This window comes from Sander lucioperca, chromosome 9 (assembly GCF_008315115.2).
Source record: "Sander lucioperca isolate FBNREF2018 chromosome 9, SLUC_FBN_1.2, whole genome shotgun sequence".
NCBI classification, from domain to species: Eukaryota; Metazoa; Chordata; class Actinopteri; order Perciformes; family Percidae; genus Sander; species Sander lucioperca.
In genome coordinates this window covers 16,599,332-16,618,319 of record NC_050181.1, presented here as the reverse complement: position 1 = coordinate 16,618,319, position 18,988 = coordinate 16,599,332, and the positions used below count along the sequence as shown (strand labels likewise).

The window sequence follows — 18,988 nt, the reverse complement described above, 5'->3', positions numbered from 1 at the left end:
CACATGAGAGCCAGCCTGCATAGTAGCAGCTATGATATGAATTAACCTATATGAACATCTGTGTCGTGTCTTATAATGTGCGTGGGCTGCGTGTTGGCCACAGTGAAACTGATAAATCACGCCGTATTGTTGTGGACAGATGTGACATTTTGTGTGTCCAGGAGACGTTCCTGGCTAAACAAGATCTGGAAGGACTAAATTCTATACATAGGGACTTTCATGGGGCAGGTGAATCAACAACTAACCTAAGTGCTAAAGTTGTCCTGGGGAGAATCCCAGGGGGGGTAGCCACGATGTGGAATAAAAAATATGACCAGATGGTTAATGTTATAAGAGTGGGAGTTGACTGGGCTATTGGGCTTGAGCTGTGTTGTAATGATAGGAAGATAATAATTTTTAATGTCTATATGCCATATGAGTGCATACAAAATGAGAATGAGTACCTCAGTAGATGGGCATTTATCATGCCTTTTATTCAGGACAGTTCTTCTACCTGCATCTATGTTGTTGGTGACATGAATGCTGATGTAACTGATGCCAACTCTTTATTTGGTAATCATTTCATGCAGTTTTGTTCAGACAGTGGATTGATTTTATCTAGTAAGGCACTATTGCCGAATGATAGCTATACTTATATCAGCGAGGCCTGGCACTCTACTTCCTGGCTGGACCACTGCCTTTGTACAGTGGATGCCCATGACTCCATTGATATGATGAAGATTGATTATGATCTGGCTACTACGGACCATATACCCTTTCTCATGGTGTTGAACACAGGCAATTTACCAGTGTTGTTGCCTGTGGATAATGGCATTGATGTAGGGAAAATAAATTGGTCAAAATTGTCTAAGGAAGATCTTAATGAATATTTCAGTCATTCTGATGCTTTGTTGGGTAATATTAAGGTCCCAAAAGATGCCTTATTGTGTCGGGATATGAACTGTAAGAATGTACAACACTGTAAGGATTTATGTTTCCTGTATGAGGCTATTGTGGAGTCTCTCGGTATCTCGAGCAGGCCTCTGTTTAAATATAGGGCAAAAGTGTGCAATGCTAAGCCAGGTTGGAAAGATCATGTAGAAGAGCTCCATGTAGAGGCCCGAAATGCTTTTAAAAAATGGGCTGAGTCAGGCAAAAGCAGGCATGGCCCCTTGTTTGAAAATAAGAAATGCACTAATGCTAGATTTAAATATGCACTTCATTATATTAAAAGAAATGAAAACACTATGAGGTCAGATTCACTGGCATGGAAGCTGCAAAAAAATAATGTTAATGACTTCTGGAAAGAAATAAAAACTATGAATAATTGCAAAACAACTCTCCCATCTAATATAGATGGTGTGAGTGGTCCTGATGAAATTTCACAGTTATGGCAGAAACAATATTATGAACTGTTAAACTGTGTAAAAAGTAATCTGTTTGTAGTGGATAATGTAGAGTTTAATGATGATGTTGTTGTCACTTCTGCTGAAGTCCATGAAGCAATATTGAAGTTAAGAGATAATAAGGCCTGTGGTCTGGATAGTATTACAGCTGAACATCTTAAACTTGCCCTCTGGTAGCCATGTGCTACACAGGTTTTTTTGTTCATGGAGTGTTACCTGATTCTATGCTCTCTGTTGTGCTAGTACCAGTTATTAAAGATAAAGTGGGGAGGCTCAGATAATTACAGGCCAATAGCTCTGACCAGTGTTATGTCTAAAGTGCTGGAGACAGTTCTGTTGTGTAGACTTGAGAGGTACATCCTGTCTACCAATAACCAATTTGGTTTTAAAAGAAAGCATGGCACTGATTTATGTATTTTTGCACTAAAGGAAATTTTAGAGAAAAAAATGTTCATGTGCTTCATTGATGCTTCTAAAGCATTCAATCGTGTTAATCATGATAAATTATTTTTTTAAATTGTCTAAAAGAATGATTTGTCTTTTAGCCCATATAGTGCTGGTCTCCAACAGCTTCTGAGAATATGCACACAGTATGGTGCTGATTTTGATATGAAATACAATGCCAAAATGACTAAGATCATGATTATCAGGAGTAGAGAAGACAGACAGTCAACCTTCCCTGACTTCTGTCTGTCTGGCACTGCACTTAGGGTGTGCAGTGAGATTACATATTTGGGCCATATTATTGCAAATGACCTGTCTGATGATAAGGATATCTATAGGCAGCGTCGGAAGCTGTATGCTCAAGCGAACATGCTGTGTCGTAAGTTTAGCATGTGCTCTGTATCTGTGAAGATCTCACTCTTCAGAGCGTATTGTACACCTTTGTATACTGCCTACCTGTGGTGTCATTATAAGCAAGGCAGCATTAGAAAACTCATAGTGGCTTATAATGACAGCATGAGGCTGCTGCTGAGAGCTCCAAGAAGCTCCAGTGCAAGCCATATGTTTGTCAGTGTCGGGGTACCTACCTGCTCTGCTGTTTTACGTAACCTGATGTATAGATTTATGTGTAGGGTATCTGAGTCAGAAAATAACTTGATTACTGTTTTAGCTAACCCTGTACACAGTTCTGTCAGATTTACTTCCAGACTGTGGAACCATTGGCGAACATGTCTGTATGTCAGACACTGAACATTGTGGAAGGTTTTGTATTTTTGTATTTTATGTTATACTCTGTTTTATTGTGATATGGATCCCCCTGGGTCTGAAATAAAGAACAAGTATTTGATACACTGCCGATTTTGGAGATTTTCCCACTTACAAAGCATGTAGAAGTCTGCCTTACAGATCTTTGCATGTAAAGTCCTCCATACAGACCTTCTCCAGATCCTTTAGGTTTCGGGGCTGTCGCTGGGCAATATGGACTTTCAGCTTCCTCCAAAGATTTTCTATTGGGTTCAGGTCTGGAGACTGGCTAGGTCACTCCAGGACCTTGAGATGCTTCTTACGGAGCCACTCCTTAGTTGCCCTGGCTGTGTGTTTCGGGTCGTTGTCATGCTGGAAGACCCAGCCACGACCCATCTTCAATGCTCTTACTGAGGGAAGGAGGTTGTTGGCCAAGATCTCGCGATACATGGCCCCATCCATCCTCCCCTCAATACGGTGCAGTTGTCCTGTCCCCTTTGCAGAAAAGCATCCCCAAAGAATGATGTTTCCACCTCCATGCTTCACGGTTGGGATGGTGTTCTTGGGGTTGTACTCTGTGTGCTCTATTTTTGTCTCATCAGACCACATGACCTTCTCCCATTCCTCCTCTGGATCATCCAGATGGTGATTGGCAAACTTCAGACGGGCCTGGACATGCGCTGGCTTGAGCAGGGGGACCTTGCGTGCGTTGCAGGATTTTAATCCATGACGGCGTAGTGTGTTACTAATGGTTTTCTTTGAGACTGTGGTCCCAGCTCTCTTCAGGTCATTGACCAGGTCCTGCCATGTAGTTCTGGGCTAATCCCTCACTTTCCTCATGATCATTGATTCCCCACGAGGTGAGATTGACCGTCATCTTGAACTTCTTCCATTTTCTAATAATTGCGCCAACAGTTGTTGCCTTCTCACCAAGCTGCTTGCCTATTGTCCTGTAGTCCACCCCAGCCTTGTGCAGGTCTACAATTTTATCCCTGATGTCCTTACACAGCTCTCTGGTCTTGGCCATTGTGGAGAGGTTGGAGTCTGTTTGTTTGATTGAGTGTGTGGACAGGTGTCTTTTATACAGGTAACGAGTTCAAACAGGTGCAGTTAATACAGGTAATGAGTGGAAAACAGGAGGGCTTCTCAAAGAAAAACTAACAGGTCTGTGAGAGCCGGAATTCTTACTGGTTGGTAGATGATCAAATACTTATGTCATGCAATAAAATGCAAATTAATTATTCTGGATCTGGGTCTGGATTTTTGTTTTAGATTCCGTCTCTCACAGTTGAAGTGTACCTATGATAAAAATTACAGACTTCTACATGCTTTGTAAGTGGGAAAACCTGCAAAATCGGCAGTGTATCAAATACTTGTTCTCCCCACTGTATATATATATATATATATATATATATTTCCTTCTTTTTCCAGGGCGGTATGATCTCAGATTGCCTCAGATCAGATGCAAGGCATGTGAAGCCACTTGGAGTCCTGGAGTGGATGACCTGATCCGTAATGACTACTGGCCTACGACTTCTCACTATTCAACTGTGTACGTGACAGTTGTCCTTTTTTCTTTTGAAGAGCTGAAGATGGCAGCACCGGGGATGTCTAGCCAAGCATTTCTTAGAATGCTGGATCAACGCACCGTTCGCTTTGGCCGTGTAACGTATTTGTGGTAATAATTGCGTAACTCAAGAAATAATACTGTGAGGGCATGATGATGATGATGATGATGATGATAGAAAGTACACATGGACATTTGCAATGTTTAGGAAAAAAGTTGTGTTAAATTTAGACCCTTTATAAACAACCATAAACTCATGTTGTCTCAGTCATGCAGTTTTCACTGAGAGGACCACTTTGACTGCCCAGCGTGCAGCCCAGACATGCTTGCAGTATCCTTTGATGGAAACCGCAAGCACTACAGATTCAAGAGTGCAGCAAGGTACTTACAAAATCCTGTGTGTGCATTGACGGTACATTACTTTGAAAGTAACTGCTGTGAATTGAAAATCATATGAATATTTAAAGTTAATATGTATCTCTTTTATTTAGATCGGAGGAACAAGCCATCTTTGATCAACCAGTCATGTAGACTTGCACAACTTCACTATATTTACCTATAAAACACCACATCCTACAGAGGACTTTGTTTGAACAAGTTTGGACAGTTAACCATCTTCCATGTTTTAGGTCTCTGGAAGAGGTGTCTGTGGAGGGCAGTGGTCAGCGGCGTGCAAAATGTCTCAGAAGTCCTCAGGAAAAACAGACGAGGAGGGCCTGGAACTCACTGTATGTCGTCATGGGATTCTCCTTCGTGCCCTCAATATGTTCAGGGGGGTCAGTCCCTACCAGGCCTTTGTAATCACTTGACATGCTCTTCACTTTTTACATTTGTCTGAGTGATTTGTCTGAGCTATGTGTGTTGTTTTTGCGGTTGTATAAGCTAATAGATGCCTAAAATGTGGTGTGTCGTCTTAGGAACAGTGTCTACGATTTCCAGGGGGAAGAAGACATTTCGTCATAACACTCTTACATGGATACACAGATATGGCTGCGTAATCTAAATGTATTTCTTAGCACTGTACTCCTAGCCTGCACCTGTGGTCGGTATGTCAGACTGTTCATAGATAAGGGTTATTTTGTATCCTGAGCCCATGCAGTGACTTTCAGAATATAAGTAGGCCTTATTTTAATGCTATGCCCTGAAGATCTTGTCAGTTTAGTAATGCAGGGTTCCCACAGGTCCTTGAAATCCTTTAAAGTTTTTGAATTTGAAAAAATAATTTCAAGGCCCTGGAAAGTTTTTGAAAATGGACATAAATGTACATAGGTCACTGGAAGTGCTTAAATATGATGAAAACAGTATTCAGTATGCTACAATTTTCTCATCACCTTATGTCATGCACAATACTGTATGTTGACACAGAGGATGAGGACATTATTTGTGAAATTTGACACCAATCTGTCTTTGTATGAGGCAAAGGAAATGAAAAAAATGGCCTTTCTGTGTGGCGCTTCAGACGCTGTGTGATTTCAATTCACTTCCATATTTTTCGTCATATAGTTCTTTCCTGACCTGAAAAATCATTACCCATGTACCATTGTTCATGCCTGGCACCCTTGCTAGCAGTCCCTGAGAGGTCATAGGCTGGGAGTGGGAAACCTTTTTAGATGAAGAACTACACTGGGTCACTACACGGGCCAGGTGGCCAGAGTTACGTAAACTCATAGTTAGCATGCTTGGAAAATAAGCTGGGACTGAGTGTATTTCATGAATAATGAATGCAACACTTTACTGACAAATCAGACCTGAGGCCTTTGATCATGAAGACATTGGCCGGATTAAACAGCACAACAGGCCGCATTTGGCCCACCTTGCATGGCCAGACCTTAGATTTCGCACCACATTAGACTTTTAAATTACTGTATATTGATGGCCAAGCTGGAAATGTTCCCGGCTTTACAGATTCCTCAGGCTCATGTCGATTTTGATCTCTGAAGTCTGATCACCTTGGCCCAGTTTTTCAAAAGGTTTAATCCGGATAAAATTGATCCGGATTTAGTAATCCTTTTTTTTGCGATCCGTGATCACGTAATCCAGCTTACTTTTGAGGCAGTTTTTCAAAGCAACATCGGATTGGATCAATCTAATCCGGATAGGAACTTTTCAGGATCACCAAATCTGGATAACCAGTGCTCAAACAGGATAGGAAATCACAATGTAGAACTATAGATATGTAAAGAGCAACAAGTAGAATAGCCAGTGTGGGGTAAATATAAGTTCATTTATATTTGAAATGAAAACACACATTTAAAAAAAACTAAAAACAAGAAAAACCCCACCCCATCCTCTTCCAGCAGTCCGCTCATCTGAGACCTACAACACAAACACTGTACATTGAGGATATTAATAACAAGTTTCAAATATAGATGTAAAAAAAAGACTTAATGTCAAATACTCCACAATAATTTCAGACTTCCTCATCTGATGTGGAGAGACCAGCTTGTCTGAGCGTAGCCTTTAGGAGGCGGATCTCAAGTCTGGCCTTGGTTTGCTGCAGTTTGGTGAGAGTCAGTTGTTCCTCTGCCAGACAAAGCTGTGCTTCTGCCCTTTCAGTCTCTTTTTGCAGAAGTGCCTTGTAATCATCATCTTTGTTTGATGAAGGGCGCTTCAAGCCTTTCCTCTGAGATCCTGTGGCAACTACCACTGGCTCAACCAATGAGGATCCAGCTTCTTCCTCAGGAACAGAGCTGAGATCCAATATAAATACGCTCTCTGGATCAGCCTCAGGAGGAACTGGCAGATTCTCCTCCTCCTCAATCCAAGGCTCGCCATCCCCTACAACACCTTGAAAACCATGGAGAGCTTGCGACTTCTCACCTCCAATGATGTCGAGGACCACATCTGTGTAATCTCCCCTCTTAAATGGCTTGTTGCCTGTTTGTGGGTTTTTGGCTTCAGCATGGTCCTTTTTTGCCCTGGCCTTAAGATTCTTCCACCGCAATTTGATTTGGTTTGTGGTCCTCCTCTGGCCAGACCCTATGGCATTCACATTTTCTGTGATTAAAGTCCAAACATCATTTTTCTTTCTGTTGGTATCCTTAGCAGAATTAAAACTTCCCACTATTGTTCCATAATGGCACCGAACACCCTTTAGTAGTGCATTGGTTTCAGCAGCAGTGAAGTTACAGCTTCTTGAGTCCATGGTTCCGTTGCTTTACTATAGTGAACATTGTTCATCAATTATAGGCCTTGGGTCCAATTGCCTCAATTGAACACAAGCCAAAACCAATCAGTTGTAATGGACCTTTTTCACAGCAGACATGTTGACTTGTCATAGTAGGAAAAGCACAGCTGAAATTGATAACCTTAACGATGGCTCCATTCCATCAAGTGTCCCAGTAAGCTATTTCAGTGAGTCAGCATGCACAATACAAGGGTCTCTCCTAAGTGGAATGTAGCCATCATTAATGGTTTTGAATACACTTGTGCTTTTCCTACTATGACATGTCAACATGTCTGCCGTGAAAAAGGTCTATAGGTGTGTTTGAAACGACCAACTACACAGCCATATAAATAAGCCTTCCTCAGAGGATTCACAGAGAGACAGTGACATGGCAGGTGTTGTCCACCGCCACCACCACTTGCCAGGAGAGGATACCGTCAAAGGGTGTATGTTGAACGTACCAAGCCACTGGAGCAATACACCACTGAGGAGCTGTATGTCCGGTTTTGCTTTGGGAAGGCTGATATAGAGTACCTTGTGAACCTTCTCAGGCCAAAACTTCAACACAGAACCCAAAGGAGTCACGGTCTGTCTGTGGAAGACCAGATCCTCATTGCTCTCCGATTTTATGCATGTGGGACTTTCTATCAAGTTGTTGGTGACTATATGGGAGTGGTGAAATCAGCTGTGTGTGATGTGGTGAGAGATGTGTCAATCGCACTGGCCAGCCTGGTCAATGAATTTGTTTCTTTTCCGAAGGACAACCAGATTGCCCAGGCCAAGCGCAGCTTTTTTCTTTTGGGGAATATGCCCAATACTATTGGAGCAATCGACTGCACACATGTGCATATACAAGCACCTCGTGAGAATGAATGGGAGTTTATGAACAGAAAGGGGAGGCACAGCATCAATGTCCAACTTGTGTGTGATGCTGACCTCATCATCACCAACTGCGTTGTCAAGTGGCCTGGGTCTGTCCATGATGCACGCATCCTGAGGGAGTGCGCTCTATATAGAGACCTCCAAACCAACCGACCGGATGGCATAATATTAGGAGACAGTGCCTACCCACTCCTACCATGGCTGATGACTCCTTTTCTAACAGCAAATACACCGGCGCAGGCACGCTTCAACACTGCTCATTGCAGAGCAAGATGTGCAACTGAGCGTTTAAATGGAGTTCTTAAGAGGCGCTTTGCATGCCTTAACTACCTGAGAGCGGAACCACAGAAAGCATGCAACATAACCCTTGCCTGTATTGTCCTGCACAACATCGCTACTAAGCGCAATGTCCCTCTCTGTGCTGACAATGATGCACCTGAGCCCCTTGGAGACCCTAACCAACCTCCTGCATTCTGCCAGAACGAGCAAACAGGACATGCAACAAGGGACGCAATAGTTAGACACTATTTCTGATTTGGATTTGTTTTGGATTTCAAAAATCGGTGATTGCCATTCTTTGCATTTTTTTGGTTATTCTGTAATCATTGCATGCATCACTAATAAATATTCTAAAAACGAAAATATTTTCGATTGTGATGAATATATATATCAATTAGTGACAGAATAAAATGTATTGTTTTTGGTCAATTTTGACAGCTGTTTGGGGGATTATTTTATGAGGCCAAACTCTTTCTACTTTGCTGTAGGCCTATACTGAAAGGCTGAATACGTTAAAGCCTACCTAATCACTGTAACCTGACGGATGAACAAATAAAATTAAAACCTTATGAATAAATAGGATATCTTGTAAGATACTGCATGATCCAAATATAGTATTATTTGATACATTTTTAATGTTTTCATTACATTTTGGGCATGAAATCCACGCTGAATCCACCCTTCTGATGGGATCAGTTTAATCCAGATTTTTTGGATCAAAGTGATCCAAATCCTACAAAAAAGTTCTGAAAAACCCAAACTAAAGGTTTGATCCAGATCAAAACCAAGATTGGATTACGTGATCTAATCCGATTATGTAATCCGTTTTTTCTTTTGAAAAACCCATTTTCAAGATTTGATCCAATCCATTATCCAAAATCCTAGTGGATTACCTTTGAAAAACCGGGCCCTTATGTCATGCACATACTGTATGTTGACACAGAGGATGAGGACATTATTTGTGAAATTTGACACCAATCTGTCTTTGTATGAGGCAAAGGATATGAAAAGTTGATAACAACACACAGGCCAAAACACAAACAGAAATTCCGTCACGGAAAAAGAAAATTCTGGCATTAGCATTGTTGTCAGAAAAGATAGTATTTCAACTTAGCACGTTTCCTTAATATCTGATGACACATTGGGGTCATTTTTGGATTTATCACAGTAAATATATTACATATTGGACCTTTAAGTGAACTCATAATGTGAACACAAAGAGACAAGAGTTGTTTTTGATTCAGTCCACAGGCCATTTTAAGAGGACTAAATTTGGTGAATTATGGGAACAGTAGTTTTTACTTTGAACAAAATAACTGCTTACTTAGCAAATGTATAGGGCAAACAGGTTAGAATGTATTAACTTTAGATGCCTGTGCCCTTGTGCCTCTGGCTGATAAACAATATGGGCATATAGCCCAAGGCAGAACGTTTTTGGACCTGAAATGAAACAAAGTAATGAACACATTTCCAATACATTATGTTACAACATTACTACATATATGGCAGTCCATCTACTGCCGGCACAAGAATCTCGAAACGGAGGGCACTTTACTTGGTGTATATACTGGTACTAGGGGTGGGCGATATATATTGTCTACGATAATATTTTGATTGTTGTGTTACGATGTGCAAATTGAGTATTTACATTACTTTGAAAAAACACTTCAAAACACGCATTAAAACTTGAGTGGTAGAAGGGGTGACAAAGATGGCGGCGCGCGATTGTGCAGCGGCTCCTAGCTCTCCTGTCGGTGTATATTTATGTTTTTGTTTGTGTTTTTCGTAATGTTCCCATGTCGAGGTCTTACTAACAAGTACAGCCACACTGAACTAATCAATATAGGACTACGATAGAACACAGCCGTTACGAGAGCCTTCCAGGCGGCTCATAACATCCCGGGGGACATAGCCAGACCACCGGGCGCTGTGTGGATTGTTGTCGGCAGCACTGCCAAGCCTCCTACTCACCAACGCCAGATCCATCGCACACAAAATGTATGAGCTGAAACTCAGCATAGCAATGAACAACTACACACGGAACTGCTGCGTGATGATTATCACCGAAACCTGGCTGTCAGTGTCTCTTTATTCTTGTTTTCATAGTAGAATGAAGCACACAGAGAAGCAGTCACCATCAGCTAATCTGTATTACAGCTTTTATCTTTCCTTTGATTTTGAAATTGATTTTGCTTCTTCGGAGTATAAAGACATCCCATATTTAGCTATGCATCATGCTTAGATGGTTAAAACATCTTATTTTTCTTACATGACCATTACATCTGTGTATTTTTGGATCACATATCGAATCGAGGAGTGAAAACATCATACTCTTTAAGTTTATACTTGTTACTGCGATTTGCAGTCAGAAAAGCGTTAAGGGAACATTTGCCAAAGGTTAGTTGAAGGTAAAAAAAATGCAACCTTAAGAGAACTTTTAGAGAACGTTCCCTGGTGGTTATTTCACAGTTCTACAAAATTAACCTTTACAGAACCTTTAGGGAACAACACGGTCTCACGGCAATTTGTGTAATTGTCATGTTATTTTAATCTATTGATTCATGTACAACACGTTTATCTCGTTTTATTCGTGGTGGCCAGCACGAAATGGGAACCATCTATTCAGAGGTTGAGTTTAGGAAAAACACAAGGGGGAAAGGATGCCTCACACGCCGGGAGGCGGCCGCTGGGGACGCGCGACAATAACGGGACGGTTGTGATTAGGAAGACAACGGGGAAAGGACGCCTCACACGCCAGGAGACGGCCGCGGAGGACACACAACAATAACGGGACGGGTTTGATTAGGAAGACAACTATGGTGTAAGAACACTTTCAAAAAGATGTATGCACAACTTTAAGCATTCATATTCGTATTTTAAACATTTGTGCATAAATTAACTTAGGCATGCAAAATTACGTTTTCATACACGTGAGTCAATAAAATTACATTTGTATTTTTATGTGAGTGTGACTCTAGAAGCTATGACTGTAAACATTCATGGGCACAACTCGAATTCTACGAATTCTTCACTGTGAACACAAATTCAAGTTTGTGGGTACGAGTAAAGGACAGTTGAAGTGACGTCACTGCCGTCACAGGGCAGGTAATCGAACCTAGATTCCATCTAACGCGCATGCGTCAAAGGCGAAAGATGGCTAACAACAGACCTGAGGCTGCTAGCCTAGGCTCAGCATCACAGGTAAAGTAAATAACGTGTTTATTCAACATTTTTTATACGATTTTACTAGTTTGATAGCACTTTATAATGAGATACATTTCCGCAACTCTTAGACGTTATTGCTTTAGCTTGCAACCTTACGATATTTACTCGCTGTTAACTCTAGTGCTAGACGACGTTAGCATTGACGAAGTGCTCTGTGTGAAAGTAGCGTTATAGTTAGTGATGTTAGAACTAAACTGCACTGTAATCGTATGTTTAGCAATGTCGACCAGATCAGTAGTATTAACAACTGAGCCAGATATATGAGTTAACGTCAACCAGGAAGTCATTGTAATGTTAATGAGCATAATGTGCTAATACAGTAACTTTTGACTCAGTGGTCCAGTATCTGCATTTTATTCACGGCCAGAGGACCTGAACGATTGAGGGTAATAAAATAACGTTTAATTAACTTATTGATAAGCAATGCAACATTTATTCAAAACCAGTCATTCAAGGTCATCAGTAGGCTACATTCATGCATTCCACTATAGTGGGATATATGGCATTATTAGCCGGCAGTCAGTTGCTTGAGACCAGCCGCAGGAGGTATAGACTGCATGGGTTCGGACGAGCTTGCTTTTTGGTCTGAATGCGGACCAAGACCCCGGCGTTGACAAGCCCTGCTATGATTAATGTGTTTTGCAGGTATTCTGTACAATACTAAAAAATACCTATGGCTATAACATTTGGCATTTAGTTATTGTCTTTCTTATTACTCAGGTCCAATTAACAGACATCCTAAGCACAGCCCAAAACCTGGTGTTGCTGCTGAGAAACAGTGTACCGGCAAATGTCAGGCCAGTCAGTCAGGGCAGTACAGGAGAAGCTGCTGTTGGACAGGGAGCGCAGTCAGTGCCGACAGTGAGGCCTCAGCGCAATGACTCTGGACAGTCTGTGAAACAAGAAATGGCTCGGTAGGATACATGGGTTGTTTGTCTGCATTCATTTTGTAATTGCACTCCTAGTGTAGGTACTTTTAGACAAACTAGGCCCCCGATTCTAATGTAAGCAAAAGGGGGGGAAACGGGTACAGATTTTAAACATTAGATTATTTCGCTTTGAATATTTTATGGAGCTGTCATTACCACTGTTGGAGAAAACATAAAGTAAACTGCATTTACCCTAACATAATCAGTCATTGAGAATGTAGATATGTTTTAAGTTAGGTTGTTCTGTGTTGATGGATGATAACAGATGAGAATAATAGTTTGCCATCTTATATGTTTAGGTCTTTTCCTGGATTTTTTCGAAAGGAGGCAAGAGGCAAAAAACGTTTTGCACCATATACACCAACACAACCTGGGAAGAGCTTTTTGGTGAACTTTTTTCTTCTTGAAAAACAACGTGAAAAAACACCAAAAGGAGAAGAGGAACTGCAGCTTATACTGGCTGGCCTTGGAAAACGTTCATTAATCATTAATGAAAACATCACACATTCAGAGGTATGTAATCATTCATTAACTGCCTTGCCTAAAGTAATATCTAAAGATTAAAAACACCCATCTTACAAGTCATATTAATGCTTGATGTAATAAATATTAGTATGACAAAATATAAATCATTTTAATACAGTTTTAATCATGCTTTTGTCATTTTAGTTTTCCGATTTGCTTTTGAGTACATATCCAAGACTGGCAAATATCTGTGGTGGCTGGTTGCTGCACAAGTCCACATGTATGTAGGCAAATACACTGTATTAATGTCCATGGTTTCAAATTGTGTTTCAATATACTCCCTAGATGAGTAATTGCTGTATATCCAGATTGGCTATATTTAGTATCTACAACTGTTCAATTTTAGGTGGGGGTGGGCACCGGAGATTGGCTGTTATCCCTCCAGATTTAAATGGATACACCGGCCAGCAGCTAAAAGCAGTGAGCGGGAATGGAAAATACACAATGTACATTGCTCCTTTACAAGAAGAACTGGATACAATTCCTTTACCACCAGAAGCAAAGGAATTTGAGAAGATGCCCAAAGCCCAGTGTACAACCTGCAAGAAAATGGTTCCGCTTCAGATTCTTCCAGGACACATACAGGAATGCAAGAAAGAACTTGTAGATTTGTGTGATTCTGCTGAAGAAGTATGTTAAAGCTTGGTCTTTTAAGGCATTATTTCAGGATTTATTGGATTGAAAAATGACATGTTTTTATTGTGTACTGTGCTGAAAAGTGTTGTTATTGTATTTCATTCCCAGGAAAGCTGCAAGGAAGAAGATGAAGATGTATTCTCAGCTGCCCTTTGCTACCAGACAGACAAGGTAGGATATGTTTTGCTGTTATTTTAAGTTAAGAGCCTAATTTACAAATGCCATTTATTAGCACTTGCAAATATATGCAAAAACAGCATTGTAACTTGTGATTGGTCAAGGTATTTTCTTTGCACCAATTGCAGGTCATGGTGTTATACATGTCACTTTGCTGGTGCTATAAATTAGGCCATACACATGTTGTTTAAGGTTCTTTAGCTTAGATATGTTTTCTTATATTATAGAGTAGTGTGACGCTTTATTCACATGCATTGTAAATTCATTTGTTAGACAGCTGAGTGTCCTGTGTGTCAGGATGAAATGCATTTCATCCTGACATCATTGAGATCCATGCAGCCAGTTGCGGGTTATGGTAATGTTGGTTTCAGTGCTACTTTTTTATGTATACCATGTTGATTTGACAATAAATTACATGTAAGGAGATTTCCTGCCAATTTTTAAAATTTTAAATGCAATTGTTTATTGTTAATTTAGGACAATCTGTTTTCTTTATGTGTGCAGAACTTCAGATGATGATGACCATGAGTCAAGTGATCCAATCAGTACATTTCAAAGGTAAAATTGTATATTAGGGAATTATGGTGGTGAATGATGTTATCTGAACAATAAACCTTTAAAGAGATCCTGCAGTATCAATTAGCTTTTTCCTGTTGAAAAGTGATGTTATGTGTGATCATAGAGAAATCTAGTAATCCAAAAACATGGTATGTTTGTGATATTTTGCCCGTTTGGACTTGCATTGAGGCCTCACCTCACTCCTGAGTATAGGAGGATGTGCGAGTATTGTACCAGGCCTAACGACCACCCAGAGAAACAGTAGCAAACACGTATGAAATCATAAAACCACTCATAGATTTAGTTGTGATTCAAATGTTCAATGTCTGTATTTTTTAATTTTTAATTTTCCAGTTCTGAGGACATCTTGAATTGGATCGCTTTTCAAGTTGATGAGACAAACACATTTTCCATCTGTGTGTCGCGAACTGATCTCTACAACAGAGGCATGCAACAGTGGCAACGGCAGAAGAAGACCTCACCCAAATGTCGACTTAAGGTCACATTCTTTGCCGAGGCAGGCATTGATACTGGTGCCCTTACCAAAGAATTCCTCACAGGTACAGGTGTATGTCCATATTTGTTAAATTAGACACATATGTGTCAACAGGGGGCCTCTGGTGGTGCAACGGGCTCAAATGCTGATTGGATGAAAAAAGGAACATTGAAGAGACCTTTTGAATTTCTTGTATTTGTTGTTTTCCAGAAATGTTGGTAGAAATAGAAAAAAGACTCTTTGTTGAAGGTCCAGATAAGAAAGGGAAGAATCCTGTTTACTGTCTTAACAGTTTGGACTGTAACTACTTCAGGTGTGTAATGAAGTTATTTTTGCATTTTGTCTTTAAGCGTATTAATTGCAGTACTACTTTAGTTTGTATGCTCTTTCAATTGTTTAATTCTTCGTTTATTAGGACTGCAGGAGAAGTCATAGCAGCTAGTCTGGCACAAGGCGGACCTTGCCCTAACTTCATGCGTGAGTGGTGCTTCAGATATCTCTGCTCTGGTGACTCTGACAGCATTCAAGTGTCTGCCAGTGATGTCACAGATTTGGAACTGTCACAGCTAATTGTAAAGGTAAGTCCAATTTTATCAAGGTCAATAATAGTATTAACTTCATTATGACATGGATTGCACAAATCTAATGATTTGTTTGTTTGTTGACCGTAGAGCACAATGATGCAATGAGAACAACTTTCACTTAACACCATTCGACTTTCAGCTAAACAGCGCCAGTGATGACAACATCAGCGACCTGATTGGTGACATTGTGACCTGTGGATACACTGGAATCGTGTCTGTGGATAAAAGAGACAGCATGATAAGGTATATTGTTAACATTTTTGGTTTTCATTATGGCAAGGGAGTATTGTACAACAATTTGTGACTTTGTGACAATTTGTGAATTGTTTCTTGAAAAGTTATGTTGTGAAACCACTTTTAAATGTCACCAAATTATAATTTAACAAAGTGCTGATGTCTAATTTTCTCTACAGTAAACAGTTTTACCACAAAAGTAGATTATCCTGATGAAACACTTTTATATTGTCTATTAGAGCTGTTATACTTCACTCCACCATGAGACTCATCCCGATGCTTGACCAGCTCAGAAAAGGCCTGCAGCTCTATGAACTACCAAAGATCATGAATACCCATCAAGACCTTTGCAAACCACTGTTTGTTACAGGGGAAGATGATAAGGTACATTCTTGTCTCAACCACTTAGGCCAGACCTGATTTTGTGGTCAACTTCACAGAAGTCCCTGTACATCTTGGGGCTTATAGTACCATGGGAGGTTGCCGTTGGGGAAGTATATGAATGGAAAAGCCAGAAGTACACAGAGCTAGCAGCCGAAGCAGAACTGTATGGCTGGCGTACTCAGGTACTCCCTGTTGAGGTTGGATATGGAGGGTGTGTAGTCACTTTAACAACCAGGCTCCTCAAGGATGTGGGGATTCGTTCCAAAAAAGTGCCGATTTTTCATAGGGACTGTAACAACACGTCCTAGTAGCTCAACATGGGTTTCTGGCTGCTTTTAATTAAGCATTTATGTTTTCTGCAAGAATTACTATGTTGAATGCAGACTGAAATGTATTTCCTTCTTCTTAAAGGTGGATGCAGTCTTCATTCTGGAGAACAGCCGCCCTGTCTTCAGTGAGATTGGTTCTGCCAAACACCGCGTGGAAACAAACATCATGAACTTTTTCCAGGACTACCTTCAGGAAATTGAGGATTCTGGTGTGTTTTAGCCAATATTGAATAATATAGAAGTAGTAAGCTTTTCTTCTGCTGTCCTGCAGTAATTTTTATACAGTGCAGTGGAAATGGCTAGCTATCAATTTATATACTCCAATAAATTCACAAGGCATAACGTTTCTTTTGCAGAATCTTGATGTAAAATGTGATATTTAATATTATGTCCTCTAGAATAACACTGCTTCATGAAATTTTACAGCCATAAACTAGACAGCCAGGGCTTTTAACACCCCATGCTCCCAACCCAAAAAGGGGCTATGCTTAATAGGTTAATCTGATTTAATTGAGGGATTGTATTAACTAATTGTATTAACTTGAAAACTAAAGGAAGGCAGCATCTTTTTAATAGTTTTTATCCAGACTCACATTTAATCTCTTTTTTTAAGAACAAGATGGCCCAAGCAACAACAATATTGCTCCAGAAAGTTTGACTGTTGGACAAATCATGCAGTGGATCACCGGACAGGGACACAAGCCCGTTCTGCCAAGTGAAAAGAAGGACTTTGTCATAAACGTGAGATTCCACCATGACTGTGACACACATCACACTGTTTGTTTTCCTATTGTCAGCGCCTGCAGTCGTACAATCACATTTCCCTCAGCGCACCTGAAAACATTCAGTGAATTCAAAAACATTATGACACTAGCCATATGCCATGGGCAAACCTTTGACAGGGTGTAACAACTCACTCCAAGGGAAAACTACCAAGTAACTGCCATAAGTCAAAATATGCATTGTATTGTTTTATTGGCATTTTTATTTGACAACTTCTTGTTTCTGTGAATAACTTTGTGATTCATTGTTACAAAATCATTGTTTTGCTGTTAGTGATGGTTCACTTCAAAACCAAACCAGTTTTTTACCTCACTGTTACTCCCATGTTAAAATGAAGTAATGTCACAGCAACACTTTTGTAACTGGCAGTCTTTGTTTGCAAATGTTCAACTTCATTCCATTAAATCTTTTGCAAGGACTGATTATATCTTAGGCATTTCTTTGTGTCACACATAGACTTTCAATGCACTGAACCACTGATATATAAATGTCTCTGCCAAATGATTCTGACGATGCAGAGGGATTGATCATGGACTGTACAGTTTCCATAATAGCTGGAGTCAGCGGGCACTCAATTTCTGGGACTTCAACTCCATAAGGTTCTTCAGGCACACCTTCAAACATCTCCCAGTCAGTTCCAAACAGCTCCATGTTCTGAAAATAATGTTATTTTGTATGAAACATTTAGAAATATTTGAAAACACTGCCAAGCACGCACTGACCTACAAAGGCCTAGTGCAGTGACTAAAGAAAATAAAGACTACAAATCTATCATAAATTATACTCAGTTGACTTGGTCTAATTGTGTGCTTACTTAAGTGAAGCAACACACTACTCTCTTACATACTTCTATATTATTATTCAATAACGTTATTCTAGAGTTATTGACACCATTCAAAATTTTAAAATGTCAGCTTCTTTTTATATAAATCTAAATCCACACCTTCAGGTTGAACACTTTTTAACTGCACTTTGCCTTTAGAGACCACTTTGAGAGATCGCTTCAACAAACCTGCAAATCTTCATCTGGGTCACAAGGGTTCTGCATGTGACCCATAACCCAGAGTTGGTTAGGGGTGAGTCCACCTTCTGATCGTAAGGGATGGTTGTCCCAGCCTTCGGTGAAGGTGTGAAGGGCCTCTGCCAGACGTGGAAGGAACACATAATGAGCACAAAACAGATGGACAGCATCTGACAAATCCAACAGGCCGTCTTCTTCTAGACTGTGAAGAACTTCATAGTACAGATGAGTGACACAGGTCCAGACATCTCGCCATAGACGCTCAATCCTAGATAAGAAATAACAGGACTTACTCAACTCAAAAGTAATCATTCATATAGTCTTACTTAAAATACTTTCCAACAGTGATTTAACATTCTCACTATGAATATACTGTAGAATATGTAAATTATTATTTTAACCGTTGGTTGTGTACACTTTGCCCAGCGATGAAGCTCCCTCTTCCAGTGCCTTTAACACTGAACATGGTTTCAGCAATTGCGACATTTTCAATGCCTTCATCGCCCCTGACCCTTGAAAATGAATGGGGGAAATGCTCATTTATAATTATCACAACAAAATATTCCATTGAACATTACTGAAATGATCAACAAGAGCATAGAAACAGTAGCACAAGATATAACTATTTACCTGGAAGGCC

At 40.3% G+C, this 18,988-nt stretch overlaps 1 protein-coding gene across 1 annotated transcript; it reads left to right on the top strand.

The window, feature by feature from the left end:
• The first annotated feature begins 14,488 nt into the window (after positions 1 to 14,488).
• On the top strand, positions 14,489 to 17,568 carry LOC116044920. Its single transcript, XM_031292468.2, has 8 exons — positions 14,489 to 14,517; positions 14,872 to 15,077; positions 15,224 to 15,326; positions 15,429 to 15,591; positions 15,737 to 15,840; positions 16,071 to 16,215; positions 16,627 to 16,753; positions 17,158 to 17,568. The coding sequence occupies exons 2-8, from the start codon at positions 14,966 to 14,968 to the stop codon at positions 17,451 to 17,453; spliced, it is 1,050 nt and encodes a 349-aa protein (XP_031148328.1). The 5' UTR covers positions 14,489 to 14,517; positions 14,872 to 14,965; the 3' UTR covers positions 17,454 to 17,568.
• The last annotated feature ends 1,420 nt before the right edge of the window (positions 17,569 to 18,988 follow it).

Bases quoted from the DNA above. Each gene is read 5' to 3' on its own strand.
- LOC116044920 (XM_031292468.2), top strand. From the start codon at position 14,966: ATGCAACAGTGGCAACGGCAGAAGAAGACCTCACCCAAATGTCGACTT. The intron at 15,592-15,736 runs GTAAGTCCAATT...TTCGACTTTCAG, and splicing joins TGTCACAGCTAATTGTAAAG to CTAAACAGCGCCAGTGATGA. The intron at 16,754-17,157 runs GTGTGTTTTAGC...TCTTTTTTTAAG, and splicing joins TCAGGAAATTGAGGATTCTG to AACAAGATGGCCCAAGCAAC.